Below are 19,750 nucleotides of genomic sequence, written 5' to 3'. Positions count from 1 at the left end.
CAAAAATGTTTGCTTGATTCATAGAAATTCTGCGCTAGTATAATCAGACAGTTTAGGGTGGTACACCAGGTTCAACTTGGCGGACGATTTTGATGCACTTTCTACATTTTGGTTGTGAAATTTGGAACGCTTTGTACATAAGTCCCATGTGATGGCAGCAGTGGTTGATAAACTATGACAGTGAAATTGAAAACAGGCGTAAATTAAGCAGAACGAAATTTAGCAGTAACAAAAAATCTAACACTAATAAAGTGTGTTCATATGTATGATATGTAGCGGTGCCTCCCCCACCCTCTGGGAGATTCCCTGGCTACCAGGTACGTAGTGCTGCTGCATACCTGTTGATGCACAGAAGACCTGAGACTCCACCGATGTTGTTGGGGAAACAGGACAGGCTTTAGGGGTGAAAGCTGGTTCCCCTTCATTCTTTAGTCAGCTCCTCCATCTGCCGCAAGCTCCAGAGATGCTGAAGACAGTCCCTGCGAAATGACTCTCTCATGCTCCCCCTGATAGACTGCAAACTCAGGCAGGAGTATATTTTGCAACAGGAACAGTCTTTATTCTTCTCAATAAAGAGTACAGTATACAGTCAGCCACTGCATACACTAACACTGCTCTCCAGCCCTACGGTGGTCCCTGGACTCAACCCCCAGTCATGGGCACCAGAGGTCGGTCCTAGCTCTTCCCCTACTCCCTGATGGAGCAGGAGGTATCTTTGCCCTAAAAGTATTATTAATATTTTGATATTAAAAAGAATTTGTATAATTTCTGCAACGTAAATAGATTGACGCTTGACATTATGAAATATAAAGCCTAAAGAAGATTTTAGTAACTGCACTTTAAAATTAACCCTTCCACTGTTGGCCCTCCTACCAGTGCAGTCATTAGAATAGATGACAGTGTACATTACGTTCAGGTGGGTTTTTTTTTTTGTTTTGTTTTTTAACACTTTCTGCTTATCCAAAAATGAAGCCTTTTTTTTCTCAATATTTTTCTAATAAAGTAAACAGAATAACAAATGTAAAATAGATGTCAACTAGAATATATATATTAATATAACGTTAAAGTCGACATAATTTTTTTTTTTATTGATAGCACAACACAACAGTCTGGGACTATTATATTTCCAGCATAATCATGTAGTTAGATAGATATATATATAATCAAATTAATCCCAATAATCAAAACTATAGACAATTCATGTTTTATTTGGACTGCAGCAAAAAAAAAGGCTAGTGATGTCAGAGGGCGGGGCTTACACAGGCTTTGGGATCTCCTACACAGCTGAAAATGAACCAATCGTTGGGGATGTTCCTTGCAGCCCCAGTCAATCTTATCTGCATACGAGGCCGGCGTTATCAGGCTGCGAGGCAGCTCCTGCTCAGCAGGGCCTTTCCCTCCCTTCCTGGGGACCCAGCCAGCTGGCTGCGCGTGCTGGGAGCATCCTGCAACCACTCACCCGGTTACAGGCGGAGGTTTCTGGGTGTGCGCTGGGCACGTCTGCTCCAGGGAGACAGAGGGAGAGCCGCACTGACCTTTCCTCTGCCACGATAACAATGCTACATTCAGCACAGGGAGTGCAGTGTGAGGCATGAGCTGGCTGCTGGGCTCCAGCATACTGTGCTGCTGCAGGGAAGCTGGATCCCTTCTCCTCCTCCCTCGGGGAGAGGCAGCGATACACGCACCGTAGAGGGGGATGCTGCTTCTCGCAGGGGCACAGGGGGGAGTGACATTGGCATCTTAACGCGCACAGGACTCCCCATGCGCTGTCTCATTTTGCATTGCTCCATACAATACATACGAGCTTACCGCTGGGATACAACATGCTGCAGATAAAAGGAATTTAGCAAGATTGTGCTGCATATTACAGCTACAAATATATATTATTTGGGGGGGTGGGTTTGATATTTGGTGGTGGTGTTGCAGGTGTACAGATATCCATCACAATGGCGAGCTCCAGAAGCATAGAACTGGAGCACTTCGAGGAGAGGAGCAGAAAACCGAGGCAATCCCGGAGAGGCGGTGGAGGTCAGAGCCCCGGAGCTGGACCCAGGGCTGGTAGTAATAATAATAGTGGGCTGATCCCCAGCCCGGCTCACAGCGCCCACTGCAGCTTCTACCGCACCCGCACCCTGCAGGCGCTCAGCTCCGAGCGGAGGGCCAAGAAGGTGCGCTTCTACCGCAACGGGGACCGCTACTTCAAGGGGCTGCACTACGCCGTGTCCGCAGAGCGCTTCAGGTCCTTCGATGCCCTGCTGGTGGAGCTCACCAAGTCCCTGTCTGACAATGTCAGCCTGCCCCAGGGGGTGCGCTGCATCTACAGCCTGGACGGCTACAGGAAGATCAACAGCTTGGATGAGCTGCAGGAAGGTACTGAAAATAATCATCATAATAATAATAATAATAATCATTTCCATGTATTAATGTGCGGAGTTTGTGAGAAGGGAGCTGGAGGCATCATATACCCATATGTTGGTACCATATACCCATATGTTGGTACCATATACCCATATGTTGGTACCATATACCCAATGTTGGTACCATATACCCATATGTTGGTGCCATGAAAACAAAGTATGTGTAGATGAATGGGGAAAGGGGACCAATCTATTATAGATCTTTATATTCTATTTTAATAGAAGTGGATCTCTTTAGGTGGTGACTTTGTGTACATTTTTTGTAACAGCATTCTGCAACATGGTATATAATAGGAGGTAAAATGCAGTGACATAACAACAAGATCCAGTAGATAAGGGAAAACGCATGATTTTTCTGGGGAAAGTGCCAGCAATATTTACCCAGACACTTCCACAAAGTGATTCACAGTATTAATAGTAACAGTTCCTTTTTTGGTTATTTATTTATTACCTTCAATTAGGCTATTTTGGGGTATCTGCTTTAATGGAGAAGTTGTGGTCCTTTCACATTAACTACTTGGCCTGTAAAATCAATAATAGAGAAGCCTGGGGAGTCTGCATGTGCAGTATCTGTTTATGCACTGAGAGGATCCACTGACCTAGACCACAAGAAAAAAAAGTTAAAGGTGGTTCTGAGGCCACTGGAGATGAATGAAATTCCTTCATGGGTCTCCAACAATAATATTATTCTGTGAATGAATGTGTCCCTTTTTCCTCTATCTGTTCCACTTTGTGACCCCCAACATGTATCCTGATGGCTCATCTTTAATCCCACTATCACTGCTGTCTCCTACTTTTTTGTTTCTCTATAGTTGCTACCTAGACACTTCCCATGATTTCCCTTCTTCCTTTGCTTCCTTAATCTACCCCATCCAATTATTTTCAGGCAGTACTGATATTGCCATAATTCATTCTGACATCAGCACTACCCAGGAGTAACCTTCCCCTTCACCCAGGGACAATAAATGATGGTTATTGCTGCATTATCACATGTTCTTCCCCCACTAGAAAATCAATTGTTATAATCTTGTCCCGCTTCCTAATACTATTAGGTGATCTAGGAAATATAGAGCGATATTTACCAAGCAGTGTTCTCCGGACACAAGGCATCTTCCAGAGCAAGAAGGTGTCATGGCAGGTGATCGCTTGGAAAATATGGGCTACAGTATGTGTTTATAAAAGAACAAATGTAAATAAAAGTGATATGTGAAGGGATTACCTGCTCCTAAAAGTTCACAATCTAAATAAACAATATACATAGAAAAAAAAACTTGTTTGCTATCTTTTTCCTTCAGTGTTAAAGGGTACTCCTGAGGTTACAAAATGGTATTCTTCATACTTTTTGTGGAGTTATGTATTCGATGGTGGCCCAAAAACCTTAGTTTCGATGCTCGTGACACTGGAATATCCCTTCAGTACTTGGTCTTGTTCCATCTACAGTTAAGGTCTTGTTTCTGGCTGATCTATAGCAAAAAATGTAAAAGAGTATATAGCCTTACAGTTAGATTTTGGATGTACTGATGATCTATATGCACATAGTGGCCAAGATCATTTTTAAATAAAGACAGAATTGACTAGGAATAAAACACCTGATGCCAAAGTTAATAGGTAGGACTAAAATTGATTTTTGTAATAAGGTGAATTGACAGAGCTGCAGTTTTGCCCATCTGTGCTTTGTATCAAACTCCATAAATGTGTAGTGCCCACACTTTTTTTGCATTTCCCAAACAACCATTGATAAACGAACTTAACTTTTTGTCAGCATCTACACAATTATAATGATATAATTATTAAAGTATTAAAGCTTTACACTCTTCTTCCCCTCCTTACATCTCAGCCCTAATTTCTCGCTATACACCATCCCGACTCTCTACCCTTGTGTCTAAAGCCCTCTCCCGCCTTAAACCTTTCTCACTAACTACCCCACACCTCTGGAATGCCCTTCCCCTCAATTCCCGACTAGCACCCACTCTATCCACCTTTAAGACTCACCTTAAAACTCACCTCCTTATTGAAGCATATGAGTAGCTCCGGTGGCTGATACTTTACACTTCATACATCGACCTTGGCCCCATGCAGACACACTTGCCAGAACACCTTTCTACTGTCTCTGTATGTTGTTCCTACTTGCCAATTTAGTTTGTGAGCTCTTCATTGCAGGGACTCCTTTTCCTAAATGTTACATTTATGCCTGAAGCACTTCTTCCCAGTATGTGTTATTTGTATTATTTGTTATTTATGATTGTCACATGTATTACTGCTGTGAAGCGCTATGTAGCTATGTACATTAATGGCGCTATATAAATAAAGATATACATCCATACATACAATACTAGCTGAACATACACGGCATTGCGCAGAATTCTATGAAACTAAAATATACTATGATTTATAAATGGATATTTAAATTGTCTAGTTTCTTAATGCGGAATCCCCTGCTAAAACAACTCCACCCATAAGTTTCATTGCTTCTGAAGTCCTGAAGTGCTTGATCAAGAGCCTCTAATGTGTGTTTGTGGGACAAAGCATGATCTCGCACGCTGAAGAACATTGGCTGCTCATGTATTTTTGCTAATGCTGCAAATTGGATTTTCAGAGTGACCAAGATTAGGTGGCAGCTTGAGGGTTGTGTGATGGGATCATGTCATATGTGATTTAATGTGTGAATTGTATCCAAACATAGACAAAACCATGCCCGACATGCAACATTTGGTTACGATATCTTAAGAGGTGTCTAAATGTATAGCAAACAAACAAGTGTCCCCCAATTTTTATATATACCGTACGAAAAGGAGACTTGACTTTATACACACAACATAATGGGCACACCAAGTTCAGCCTTTCAATGCTTCATTATCCCACTTGTTAACATTGCCCCTTTCTCTCTAGGAAACTTGCAGCACCTGAGTTAAAATAAAAATGCAAAATGAGTCCCTACTCAAGAAGAGTGGATGTCTTCCCACAACATTTTTATCCATGCTGTTTAAGGCGTAGGGCAGGGGTGTGCAAACTTTATTTACCCTGCGAGCGCCCCCCATCCCCCCTGCCTGCTCTCTCTGACTGCTCGCACCCCCACTTACCATGTGTCAAGAGTCATATGAAGTGGCGGGGTCATGTGGCATCACATCACTTGACCCCGCAGCATCGTTTGACACTGCTTTGCCATGGCGCTGCATCGCCCAAAGCCATCTGAGTCAAGGTAAGTGAAGTTAGAAGCCTTGTGCGGTCCCCTGGCATTTAATTTAAATGCTTTGGGGAAGAGCGCAGGGCCTCTGTAAGCGCCTTTCTCCTCTCCCCCCCCCCCCCCCCTGTTTGCACACCCCTGACCTATGGTATTGACCAACAGGGGAATATTATTATATCTGACTTGAAATTGCTTTGTATTGAGCTATATTTGGGTGCCATTTTTAAAGTTGTACGTGGGATTGACTTGTCATTGCGGGTGTTGCAGAAAATATCAATTTTGTTTGTTTTTATTCTACTTCCCAAAGTCATGCAACTATTTACACATCTCTAGGACTTGTTTGGTCATGGATGCTTTAGTTGTTTTTTCTTATTTGCCCTGTTCATGTAACAAAGCTGAACAACATATTTAATATGTGAGAGAGAATACACTGAAGATACATTTGAAATATTGTTATTTAAGCAATTTGAATGTACTTTGCATATCCAAATTACCCTATATTCCAGGTATCTCAGGTGTTGCACAGGTACCTCTCCACGTATTGTATAATAAAGGTGTCTTTGAAGAGGTATATAAGTCACTTGTTACTCTTGTAAAATAGCCTTGCTCTCGCTCTTTAATAACCTTATGTTAATTCATTACTTTAACCTGAACGCCCTTTACAAAATATGCAAATGGGACACCCCACCACCCTCCCCCCTAACATTGCGTAGCATTAGCACAATCGGCCAGAAAAATTTAACAATACGTTATTTAAAGGAGTTACCCTGGGTTAATGTTAGGATATCCCCTTCAGTGGATGGGTATTACTATTAACTTAACGTTAAATAGCCTAAGGGCCATTTTATAATGTGTGCGGCCGTGCATGCGTGCCTGTGCGAACGCGCATGCACGTGCCGCACGCTTTTTGTGTGTATGCTGTGCGCATGTATGTATGTATGTATGTATGTGTGTGTTTAAATAAGTTTTGAAATAAATACTTTAATAAATTGTTTATTAACATTGTACATACACAAACACACACAGTACATACATACATACACATGCATACACATAACAAATGTAAATATTACTGTATGCTCATTTGCATGTCTTAGACATGTTTGCAACCCCGCCTTTCACCATTATCACCCAGCACACAACACTTCCACTGCAGCAAGGGATTCTGGGAAATGACATGCAAATGAGCACACAGTGCCACCTTTTTGTCTCAAGTTCATATTACATGAACAACCCTTAAGCCATTTGTTCATGTGATGTGAGCTTGAGACAAAAGGTGGCACTGTGTGCTCATTTGCATGTCATTTCCCAGAATCCCTTGCTGCAGGGGAAGTGCTGGGTGATAATGGTGAAAGGCAGGGTTGCAGGCCTGTCTAAGACATGCAAATGAGCATAGGGGTCAGGGAGCGCGAAGTCATGAAAAATAAAAGAACATAGAACAAATGGTGCAATATGTCTTGAGTCTTTGTTTTGTATTGAATATTCAATATCCCAATGAAATGTATACTCACAGATTACTCTGTTACGGTGTATGCAAAGGTTTCTTTATACTCCAATCTCTATGGGTCTTTTTCATGTGGGCAATCGCTTATGGTAAATGTCCTCACCGCATGTACAAGGTAGAAAAAGAAGGAACAAACGTAGTGCAAGATTGCCAGACACTTTTTATATCTGCAGAAAAAGTTAAAATCACACACTCATGGTTTCAGATATATATGCGTAAATCGATCAAAATTGACAGAGAGAGAAGCTCCATACAGCAGCATCTGTTCATCTCGAGCAGTCTCCAGGGTCTACATCCGGGGATCGAACCTAGATGTGCGGAAGCAGTAAGATGTGGACGTCACAGTGTATCTTGAGCAGAGAGACCACTCCGAAACCTCTGAGGCTATTGTTTGATCAATTTTGATCGATCTGCACATATATATCTGAAACCATGTGAGTGTGATTTTAACTTTTTTTGCAGATATAAAGTGTCTGGCAATCTTGCACTATGTTTGTTCCTTCTTTTTCTACCTTGTACATGCGGTGAGGACATTTACCATAAGCGATTCCCCACATGAAAAAGACCCATAGAGATTGGAGTATAAAGAAACCTTTACATACACCGTAACAGAGTAATCTGTGAGTATACATTTCATTGGGATATTGAATATTCAATTCAAAACAAAGACTCAAGACATATTGCACCATTTGTGCTATTTTCTTTTATTTTTCATGACTTTGCGCTCCCTGACCCCTCTGGACATCTAAGAAATCTGAGATTGAGAAAGCAATCTACATCAAAGGTTGAGCTGCATCGGATGAAGTCTGTATTTTATTATATGCACATAATCACTATTTGAGTTGATTTAAAATAGGCACTTATTAAAGCACGATTCATTTGGGTACATATACTTATCACCAGTGGTCGACAAATCACCAAAAAATCTACTCGCCGAACAAAAAAATCTACTCGCCAGCTAGTACCACACGTGTGCTGCTTGGGCCAATAGGAGCTTGCGACGATGTTAAATCCACTCACCCGGGGCGTGCAAATGTATAGGTTTGTCGAACACTGCTTATCACTGTACCCTCATATGTATGAATTTTTCTGCACTTGTGATTAATTAGATTTGAGCGCTATTAGATAACAAGATTAACCTTCACTGTCATGCAAATGAGCATACAGTAATATTTCCATTTGCTATATGCTTTACTGTGGAGGGTTTTTGTCACTTTTTTTTTACCCACCCTAACCTTAATAATGTGGGGTACACACGCATATACATACATTACAGCGGCGGTAGCGGCGCAAATTCTTTGTTTTCTTCATCCTCTCCTCTGTCGGCCGGTTCCATGCACACTGCCGTGCTGCACCATTATAGAAAGGCTGACTAACCTCAGCCAACTAAAACTGCCGCATGCGCGCAGTATAGAACAGCCCTAACAGAGTTTAGCGTTTCTAGACCAGTGTTTTTCAACCAGGGTTCGCTGCAATTTTCTGGTCATTTGAAAATTGTATCAAATACCGAAAAATGTATAATGCATCTGATCACAGAGTTGCTATTAGAGATGGTTTGAGGTTCCTCAAAATTTCACTTAGGCCTCTGGCATGGTCGGCGCTGACTCGTGCTGAGGCGCGCTGGTGCTTACCAGTGAGCCCCTGCAGCCGCAATGAGAGCGGCTTTAGTAGGGGCTCACCTACGCTTCCGCAAGCTAATCAAGGCCAGGCCTCTGCGCGCCTCCGTAAGGCTGCTGCATCCCTGGACGCAGCCTTAGGGTTCCCTAACCAAAAAAAAGGTTGGAAACCACTTTGACTGAAGACAATTGGATGAATAGGTCTAACTCAGAAAGAAAACCGATTTGAAAATGATTTCAACTTTAATTATAGCAACTGGCAGAAGCTCAGAATACCAATAACTGTGTCATTTAGTTCTGAAAAGTAACATGTTTCATTGTAAGTATACTAGTGCTAAGCACTGTATTCCTGTCCCTTTCAAACCCTCTGCTCCACGTGTCTTTCACAGTAAGCTTCACCAATAAAGTGTAACATTGGAATGCATACAGCGTGTTCAACTTCAGTGTGGCACTTCCATACAGGCTACGTATTCTCAAGTGTAATTCAAACTGTTTACTGTATAGTACTGAAAACTTCATATGGAACGGTCCAAACTAAGTCGAAAGTGAAATATTTGAGGTATCCTTGGACCACGTCCATATTAATTGAGACCGCGCGCGCGGCCTAATCAAAATGCCATAACGCAATGAGCGCGGCCATAGACTGCACGTCCACGACGGGGCGCAACGAATCAAATAAATTTGATTTTTCTACGCGATGGCCAGGTCATGTACGCGGTTCAGCTAATGAGGGCAAACCACTCACGTGACATCATGGGAACGCCCTCCGTTGCGTAATCCTACAGGCTGGGTATACCTACCGGCAACATGATGCCACGCGTGGGCACCATGGACCCAGCCTTACATTCTCTAGAATAGCCATTTTTTATTTCTGAGGTTATTTAGCTGGGACGTGTTTAGTAAAAATTCTCATCCGTGCGACTTCTGCTTCAAGAGCAGTAGCACAAACCTGTCTCTCTCTGCCATATCCATCTGCTCTGTTTATTCATTTTGTGCCTTGATGCATCTAAAATATTTTTGAAGTGAAACTGGCACCTAGTAAATTATGATGAGAAAAAAAACCTCCTTCATGGAGACGAAAATGTGTAACGGAAGTGACGCAAGGCACGAGCACGCACGCCCCCGCTGGCTAATATCACAGCCATTCGTGCATGCACAGAAGCGCCCAGCACCGCCTGTGCATGCACAGAAGTAGCCAGCACCGTAAAATAGATATGAATGGATACTGAATCTCCATTTATATATTAAACAGAAACAATTACAATGTCTAACCAATGAAATAAATAAGAAAATAATGCTACTAAATTAGACAAAAAATATACATCTCATTCAAACCTAAGAAGAAGCACTACATTCACTGTCCTCCAAAAACAAAACAAAAATAAGACACATTGTTTTTTTGAAGTACTCTCCCTTTATTCTCCCAGCACTTGAGCTTGAAAGATATTTTAAAAAAAATAAAAAACTGGGTGTGTGCAGAGCACGACTGTTTTGTTTGTCACTGAAATTACTTGGATTTTGATTGAATGAAAGACTACAATTTCAGTGACAACACGAAGTTTCACTTACGATGCGCGTGCTCGGCACACACGCCCACTTTTTTTTACAAGACGGATTGGTGTTTCTACTTGTTTGCTTATTTTCAATTTTCTATCCCCTTGTTGGAAACTATATCTAACCACATTTACTGGCTCAAATGTGAAAGCTGGATTTGCATCCTCAAAGGAAAAAAAGGTCTTGAAGATAGTCATTTTGAACAGCTGTTGTACCATCTGCTTGGAAGCAACATTCACACTCCACCTGATTTATTTTTATAAGTGTTTAATTTAGAATTTGTTTAATACTTTCTATAATGCTCTGAATCCATGGAAAAGTGTGAGCTTACATTTATTTCCAGTATAATTGTATATTACTAGAAATTGTAAATGCCAATAAAAAAACTTCTAGAGAACAAATATGTTGATATGGTTGAAAATAAGATGTACATTTCAGTGTTGCTTTTCTGGAAAAAAATCCCCTTTTTTTTTTTTTTACAAAGCAAATGGTTTGTAAAAAGGCACACTCTTAATGAGGTAATATCCCATTAAAGTTTAAATAGACTTTGCAGTCCATGGATGCCTTGTCTTCTGTGAAATGTCAGGTTGAAGAACATTTGAGATGTAAATGGAGTAAGAGAACAGGGGAGCTTAAATAATTTGTTTCAAACATTAACTCAAATTGCACAGCTTGATGCCACTGGTTTCTTTGATTGCTGATTACCACAATATGTCATTACCATTTAAAAAAAAAATAACGTGTGATATTGTCTTTGGATTTTGAAATGTTCATGATGTATCCACTAGCGTAAAAAGACTCCCTTGTTTCTCCTGTTTTTTTTTTTTTTTCTTGGCTGACTGAACTAACAGGAGTATATATTTTTAGGTTTTCAGTGGGTGAGGTGTTGCTGGTATAGAGGAGAAAGTATTGTGGCTGACGTTTGGATTGCAGTAACTCGTGCGTGCGTTTTGCAAATCTTCCTGCATTGGGTGTGTTTTTTTTTTTTGTTTGTTTTTAACGTCATATTCGATACCCACGTTTCTGTCTTGCTAATTAGGAGAAAGAAATAAGTTTGCTTTACAAAACTTAATTGATTTCAAAATGTTTTATTGGGATTGTAATCATTTTCCAAGAAGTGAAATGTTAAGTGGCATTTGATTTTGGTTTGTAAACGTGTGGATTTTTTTTTTTGGGGGGGGGGGGGGGGAGGGGTTGTTCTGTATAGTAGTTGATCTAATTTCTAACTGTAGTACAATAACGTTTGGGAAACAATCTGGGACACACACAAACTGCAGAGTTGTTCCATTATAATGAGCCCAGGCCTCTTAACAAAGGGCAAGAACTGGAATATTTGGAAAGGAAGGAAACCTTTGCAAAATAAATACCTGCCTATTTCTTCTGGTGTGTGTTTGTGTGTGTGTGTATAGAGATGGAGAGTCCATTATTGTGGATTGTAAATCAGTATGTCTACTTTATGTGGAATATGGAAAACATTCTACATTAAACCACCAGCAATTGTACTAATTTGACAACTTTTTGCAAGAAGTGATGCATTTTTAAATGCCATACTTTGCATATTTTTACATAATGCAAACAAAAACACTTTCTGGCTATACAGGCCTTTATTAAACTGGGGTAAATTTGTGTTTCAACCATTTCTCCTAGAAATTAGTGATAATTAGTGTTTTTTTTTTTTAAATTCTATGCGAATAGAATATATAATGTTCAAAAACAATATGACCAACTGTCAAATTACAGTGCCTAAATTACTGCATGCTGTGCTTGACATATATCATACAGTGTATATTAAAGTACAAAGGTGCAAAATAAAAATAGTGCACAACACTGCTGCTCAAACCCTAAAATAAACTGTTTCCAAAGCTCCTCCAAATCGCAGTGCTTCTCTCCAAGATATATAGGAGTACATTAGGATCTCCCAAAAAAAAGTGGAAAAGCGTGACACAATCGTATAATATGTTCAAATTCTGGTGGGAGTATATTGGCCAACGCAATGTATTGCTCACATTCTCCCAAATTTAGAACAGCATATTCTAAACTGTGGCAATTCCAATGTATAGGTCTGCTCAGTGGATAGATCTCAAGGGAATAGTGCAGATGGTATATGCAAAATGTATACCAAATGTATAGAACATCAGCAGAATATGCACTTACAAAGTAGGCATTCTTTAAAACCAAATCACAAGTGATATATATAAAGCGGGATCTCCCAAGACTGATTCCTGAGGAAGCTAATGTAAGTGAAACGCATAGCATCTGGGAACTGTGGGGAAGATGAGCTGCGGCTGACCTGCATTCTGTGAGAACATAGAAAGTGTCGACTATAACATCACGTGGGACGCTGAGATACTACGGATGTGGTGAGAATGGATGCTGTTTGGATCCATGTTGACAATAAATTCGTTTATTTTTTCTACATGGGAACGCTCTCCTTTTGCTTTTTTTTTTTTTTTTTTTTTTTTTTAGAATTTGTTCACCTGTTTGGGAAGTAGTTATATGGATGGAAAAAACCTCCTGTGGCGCTGAGGCAAGGATAAGGATATGGTGGTGGATAAAGTTCTTCTCTTAGGCAATTACCTCAAGAAAGGAAGACAAGACATGCAAAAAACACTGCCATAGTGCATTACCCAGGGACAAAATGGATTAAACAGAGCAATTTAATATAAAACAATTAAACAAAACATAATAAAAGAACATACATAATTCAATATAAAACTTTCATGTGCTGCTGCACTTGGAAGATAGAACTTGCTCCGCCTTGATAAAAATTGAAATCCTACTCACCGAAGGTGACTAGGGCATGCACATTAGTTTTAATGTCTTTTTCACCAGGTATACCGCTCGCCGTGAGGTGGAATAAGCCAGTCTCTAGGGGAGAATTGCCTTCTATACTCGGAGTCTGCTGCTGCCAGAGTCTGGTCGATCGGCTCCTCTGCTGATGTCACCTCCTTGCATCGCAGGGACACCGTAGCAGTGAGATACAGGAGGTGACGTCAGCAGAGGAGCCGATCGACCAGACTCTGGCAGCAGCAGACTCCGAGTATAGAAGGCGATTCTCCCCTAGAGACTGGCTTATTCAACCTCACGGCGAGCGGTATACCTGGCGAAAAGACATTAAAACTAATGTGCATGTCCTAGTCACCTTCAGTGAGTAGGATTTCAATTTTTATCAAGGCGGAGCAAGTTCTATCTTCCAAGTGCAGCAGCACATGAAAGTTTTATATTGAATTATGTATGTTCTTTTATTATGTTTTGTTGTTTTATATTAAATTGCTCTGTTTGATCCATTTTGTCCCTGGGTAATGCACTATTGCAGTGTTTTTTGCATGTCTTGTCTTCCTTTCTTGAGGTAATTGCCTAAGAGAAGAACTTTATCCACCACCATATCCTTATCCTTGCCTCAGCGCCACAGGAGGTTTTTTCCATCCATATATCTACATCTGGTTGGGAGAGACCAGAACAACCTTTTGGGCAGCTCCAGGACTATCTTTTGGACTTTGTATCACAGGTTTTTCTATTGTCACATGTATTAATTTGATCTCTTTTTGTTTACACGAGCGCTATATTGCACTTATATTTTCACTTGTTTGGGAAGTAGTGCTTGATCTTTTGGCTACTCTTGTGGTGAGAATTGAGCCTGAATACATTTTGGAACGCTGTAGTCCTAGACCAAGATGTGACAAAAGCAAACTCTACAAGTGCAGGTGTGACCTTCCGTGGAGAAGTCACAGATGAAAGAGGATATCACCAATCTGTGGTGTGGCTATGCTTTATTAAATAGATCACCAAAGTTATACTGCCTCGCTCTTCCAACTCCAAACAATGTGTGCCTTTTTACATGGAGCCTCCGAACCATGAACAACTTCAGTGATCCGTTTAATACGGGATTCCATAAATCACAGCCAAACCTCTAATTTGTGATATCTCCCTTCATCTGTGCCGACTCCATGGATGTTCACAACTGCACTTGCAGTGTTTGCTTTTCACATCTTGGTATATGTCTACAATGTTCCAAAATTAATTCAGGAGAGCTACTGGTTTTATTTTGGTGACCGCAAAAAAAGACCCTTGCCTTACAGCTGGATCCCATATACAGGACTCAGAGTGGTAATGTAAATGTAGAATTTTCAGAACCAATTATATTTTGTTCAGTGTTTTTAATATTGATTCTTCTAATTACTTTTTTTATTAATAATTAAAATGACTGTGCAAAAGAGCATGCACTTCTTTTTTCCTTTTCTGTTATCTAAAATTGTATGGAACTTTTTGGTTCCACCTGAAGCTGCTACATCTCCATTGGATCTAATTCTTTACAAGTTGGTTCTATTTTTCTTAATTGACTAATTGGACTTTATTTCTGTTTGATTTTTATTTTTAACTATTGTTGTATACAGTGTGTGGGTGTGTGTGTATTTAAACATGGTTATTTATCCATTCAATACCATAGACCGCATATTGAACAGTTTATTTTTTTACAATCAAGAGCATAATTAAGGTCACATTAGCATACTAATTGACATACATTTCACACCCAAGTCAGCACTGATTTTATATACTGTGAACAGGCTGCATTCTCACCACCGCTTTTAGCATCTCATCATCTCACGTGATGTTACAATCGACACGTCAGTCTGCATTCTGTGATAACATGAAGTCAGCAGTACAAAACCGGCAAACGTCACACATTGCAAACTCTGCAAATATATATGTCAAGATCCCACCGTCAGTCAAAACCATGGACCATTCAATGTTAAAGGATCATACTGCTGAACATCCAGGAATGTAGTGAATATGATTCAATGCAACAAAGGTGACCAAGGATGCTACATTGGGGAAACCAGCCAAAAACTTCAAGGCAGAATAAATATGCATAGACACTCTATACAACACCACAAGAAGGGAGATACTGCTCACCTGTGGGGCATCATTTCTCACAACCAGGTCATTCCATAAATGATTTAAAAATCAAAATCCTCAATGGAATGTTTAAAAATGCACCCAAGAACGGAAAACATTTGAACTCAGAATGATCAGACTCTTTGACACAACAGCAAAAGGACTGATTGCGGATATGGGGTTTCTCTCACACTATCAGTATAGTTTGTAATTTTCCTGCCTGTCTCTCTTCTTATCCGCACCTTCTTTCCCCACCCCCATGCTGTTTCTTGTCGCCCTCACATGGCTTCAAACACTTTTTCACCCCACCTTATCTCCAGTACATCCCTGTTGTGTTGTTTTTTTTTGCTCTCCCTTACACTGTTTTAGCCATAGATTCCTTTGCAAATCAGTATTGCCGACCTGAGGAAGAGAGAACTCTCGAAAGCTTGTCCTATGACATAAATTGTTAGTCCAAATAAAGTGAAAAAGAAAGTACACCCTGTTTGAATTCTATGGTTTTACATATCAGGACATAAGAATCATCTGTTCCTTAGTAGGTCTTAAAATTAGGTAAATACAACCTCAGATTTATTTAACAAAAATAAAGCCAAAATGGAGAAGCTATGTGTGAAAAACGAAGTACACCCTTACTGCTTCCATAGGAATTAAGATGCTAAATGGCAGACAGGTGCTGCTAATCAAATGCCCTTGATTAATTGATCATCAGCAAGTGTGACCACCTCTATAAAAGCCAAAGTGTTAGCAGTTTGCTGGTCTGGAGCATTCAGGTGTGTTAACACAATGCCAAGGAGGAAAGACATCAGCAATGATCTTAGAGAAGCAATTGTTGCTGCCCATTAATCTGGGAAGGGTTATAAGGCCGTTTCCAAACACTTTAAAGTCCATCATTCTACAGTGAGAAAGATTATTCAAAAGTGGAAAACATTCAAGACAGTTGCCAATCTTCCCAGGAGTGGATGTCCCAGCAAATTCCCCCAAGGTCAGACCATGCAATGCTCAGAGAAATTGGAAAAAACCCAAGAGTTACATCTCAGGCTCTACAGGCCTCAGTTAGCATGTTAAATGTTAAAGTTCATGACAGTACAATTAGAAAAAGACTGAACAAGTATGGTTTGTTTGGAAGGGTTGCCTGGAGAAAGCCTCTTCTCTCTAAAAATAACATGGCAGCATCTTGTTACGCCGGTGCTGCTCGCAGACCAGACCCGTCCCCTGAGCTGAAGGGGGAAGTGGTAATACACGCACCCGCAGCAAAGGGAGTGTGTCCGGAGTGTGGTATGAAGCGTTGCCAGGCCAGGTGTAGTAAGGTAGACAATACTTGCCGGTACCGGTTGTAGAGATAGAGTGAAGGATGCCTCGCCGAAGTCAGAGAGTGGAGATAGGTCGTTGTCCAAGCCGTGTTCAAGGGGTTACCAGAGTGAGCGTTGTCCAAGGAGTGCCGAGATCGAGAGCCAGAGGGGGTAGTCGTACAAGCCGCGTCAAAACCTGTGAAAACACTGAGAGAATCCAGAAGTACTTCCATACAGAGACTATGTCGAGCAAAGACTGAGAGCAGAGAGGAGCTAGATAAAGCAGGAAGGTCCAATTAGGAACGGAGGCGGGACAGGAAGAGCTACAGGGAGACACTGCAGATTGGTGCAGGCATAACAGGCCAGGTGAGTCTTGTTGGTAACCTGAGTATGCCCGTGCAGTGTGCGGGGGCGGAGCCTGAGGTCCGGGGGACGGGAAGAAGAGTGTGCAGACTGAGCTTGCTCCGTAACTCGTGTACGGGCGTGAACCGAGCCAGTGGATGGTGCAGGTGTGCGTGCAGGTGTGCGCGCAGGAGGGCGTGGGCGCGCCCGGCGCTGAGCAGAGGAATCACTGAGGGGAGTGATCCCGCGACGGCGGCAGGGGCGAGGAGCCGTGGATGCCGGTAAGGCAGGTTTGTTTTGTGTGTCCAGGGACTCCCTGCGGGAAGGGGTTGCTTTGTGTGGGGAGCGTGGAGAACGCCGATTCCTGACACATCTGAACAAACCACAAGACTTCTGGAACAATGTCCTTTGGACAGACGAGTCCAAAGTGGAGATGTTTGGCCATAATGCACAGCGCCACGTTTGGCGAAAACCAAACACAGCGTATTCGCACAAACACCTCATACCAACTGCCAAGCACGATGGTGGAGGGGTGATGATTTGAGCTTGTTTTGCAGCCACAGGACATGGGAACCCTGCAGTTATTGAGTCGACCATGAACTCCTCTGTATACCAAAGTATTCTAGAGTCAAATGTGAGACCATCTGTCCGACAGCTAAAGCTTGGCCGAAATTGGGTCATGCAACAGGACAATGATCCCAAGCACACCAGCAAATCTAAAACAGAATGGCTGAAAAAGAAAAGAATCAAGATGTTGCAATGGCCCAGTCAAAGTCCAGACCTCAACCCGATTGAAATGCTGTGGGAGGACCTTAAGAGAGCTGTGCATAAACAAATGCCTACAAACCTCAATGAACTGAAGCAACGTTGTAAAGAAGAGTGGGCCAAAATTCCTCAACAACGATGTGAGAGACTGATAAAGTCACACAGAAAACGATTACTTCAAGTTATTGCTGCTAAAGGTGGTTCTACGAGCTATTGAATCATAAGGTGTACTTAGTTTTTCACACATGGCTTCTCCATTTTGGCTTTATTTTTGTTAAATAATGACACAGTGTAATATGTCAAGTGTTGTTGTTCATCTGAGGTTGTATTTACCTAATTTTTAGACCTGCTAAGGGATTGTTATGATGTCCTGATATGTAAAACCATAGACTTCAAAGAGGGTGTACTTTCTTTTTCACACTACTGATATATATCACTTGTGATTTGGTTTTAAAGAATGTCTACTTTGTTAGGGCATGTTCTGCTGATCTATACATTTGTTCTAAATTTAGCATATACCATCTGTATTATTGCGCCCGCTGTATTCCCTTGAGATATCCACTGACCAGACCTATACATTGGGTTTGGAATATGCCGTTCTAAGTGTGGGAGAATGAGAGCAATACATCGCACTGGTCCATAACCCCCATTTTTTAACATATTACGTGATTTTGTGTCCCTCTCTCTTTCTCCCCCTCATCCCCCTCTCTGTTGTGCTCCCCTTTACCTTGGAGAGAAACTTTATAAAACATACCCTGCTTACAAATTGACAATCCATGTGAATGAAAACAAATCTAATGTTGACCATGCTTGGTGAATAAATATTAGCTACACAAAAATACACTGTATCATTCTGGTAACTCTTATAATCTACTTTATTCATCTATGTCTTCAAACATTCCAAAATATGATACTATAAATTATACTACTCTGAAAACTATAATATGGATATGCACACTTCACACAACACTGAACCTTTTGATCACTGGCAATTTTCAGCTATAGTTTTTATATAGATGAGTTGAAAGTCCTGATTCACAGTGCTACATGGTGTACTGTGTGTTGCAACATTTAGTATAATTAAATAGGGAGGTGGTCTAAGAAGCCATTGGTGCTGACATCTTATGTGTGGCTCAAAATGAATAGACTGTAAGTTGTCTTTTGGCATAGTACTGCTTCCCAAATATGGGCCAATATCTTGTCTCCTGCAGTCCGGTATATCTGACTATCACAGGCTAAGTGATATTCCATTGAAGAGTATGCATTGCTGCTACAGTTATAAAATACAATGTAGGCCTATAGACCTTTCTTATTCTTGGTAACTGTAAAAGTATATGCTATGTAAGGACAAACAAATAATTTGTGGCTAAAAGCAGTTTTTTTTGTAAAGATCTATAGGGGAAAAAAACAGCCGTGGTGGTGCTCAAGGTCGTACACTAGTATGTGTTATTGGCCCTAAAAAAAAACCTGCACTGAAGCTTCCAAAAAACACAAACCACAAAAAGATAGGTTAATATAAGAGCAGATGTGTATATACCACAGAGCAGTGAGTATATCAGTAAAATCAGAAGGTATTGTATACCTTTTTTAAGACACTTTTATAAAGCCCAACAATTGACATCACAGGATATAAAGTGACCTGAGGGAAGTTAGTCTCCCTATTCAGGAAGGAATGTGGTGATCAAAGTTAAGCTACAGAAATCTGCACCCAAAGTGAATACCTGAATACCTCCTGCAATCCGGGGGTTGGAATACACCAGATGATGTTTGGGGACCTTCTTAAGGGTCCGTGTCCAGTCCAGCTTCCTATTTATTGTATTTATTGATTAAGCAGCAACAGCCGTTTCAGCAACAATCAATAACGGGGAACAGCTTTAGACCGGACATGGTCCTTGGTGTCCACGGTTTAGACTTCAGATTTTAGAGTTCATATATCCATGTACATTTTCCATACCTACCTGGGATCTATGGGAAAGGAATGAGCTTACTTCATTGGCGAACCCGAGTCGTCGTCGTTTGGAAAGCAGAGACCTTTGCAAAACGTGGTGTTGGCCGGTTCAGGCTGCTCTTTGTTACTGCGTCACCGTGATACCATCTCACAGCCTATCTCGAGGTGCAAATAGGTTTATGGATTTACCTGCTAACAACTTGAATTTCATATTTTGTCATTTTATGTAACACCC

The 19,750-nt window shown here is 41.1% G+C and overlaps 1 protein-coding gene across 7 annotated transcripts in view; it reads left to right on the top strand.

Moving 5' to 3' along the window:
• The first annotated feature begins 1,295 nt into the window (after positions 1-1,295).
• The window catches only part of DCLK2 (doublecortin like kinase 2), a 165,717-nt gene continuing 147,262 nt past the window's right edge, over positions 1,296-19,750 (top strand). For all 7 annotated transcript variants that reach the window (XR_012803799.1, XR_012803800.1, XM_075613754.1 and 4 more), the window contains exon 1: positions 1,296-2,370. Coding sequence is in view for 5 of the 7 variants with exons in the window: in XM_075613754.1 (XP_075469869.1) it covers positions 1,947-2,370 (424 nt within the window). In the remaining 2 variants the exon portion in view is untranslated. The remainder of the gene's footprint in view (positions 2,371-19,750) is intronic.

Source organism: Ascaphus truei, chromosome 1 (assembly GCF_040206685.1).
Source record: "Ascaphus truei isolate aAscTru1 chromosome 1, aAscTru1.hap1, whole genome shotgun sequence".
Lineage (NCBI taxonomy): Eukaryota > Metazoa > Chordata > Amphibia > Anura > Ascaphidae > Ascaphus > Ascaphus truei.
This window is presented reverse-complemented; position numbering and strand designations above follow the sequence as displayed.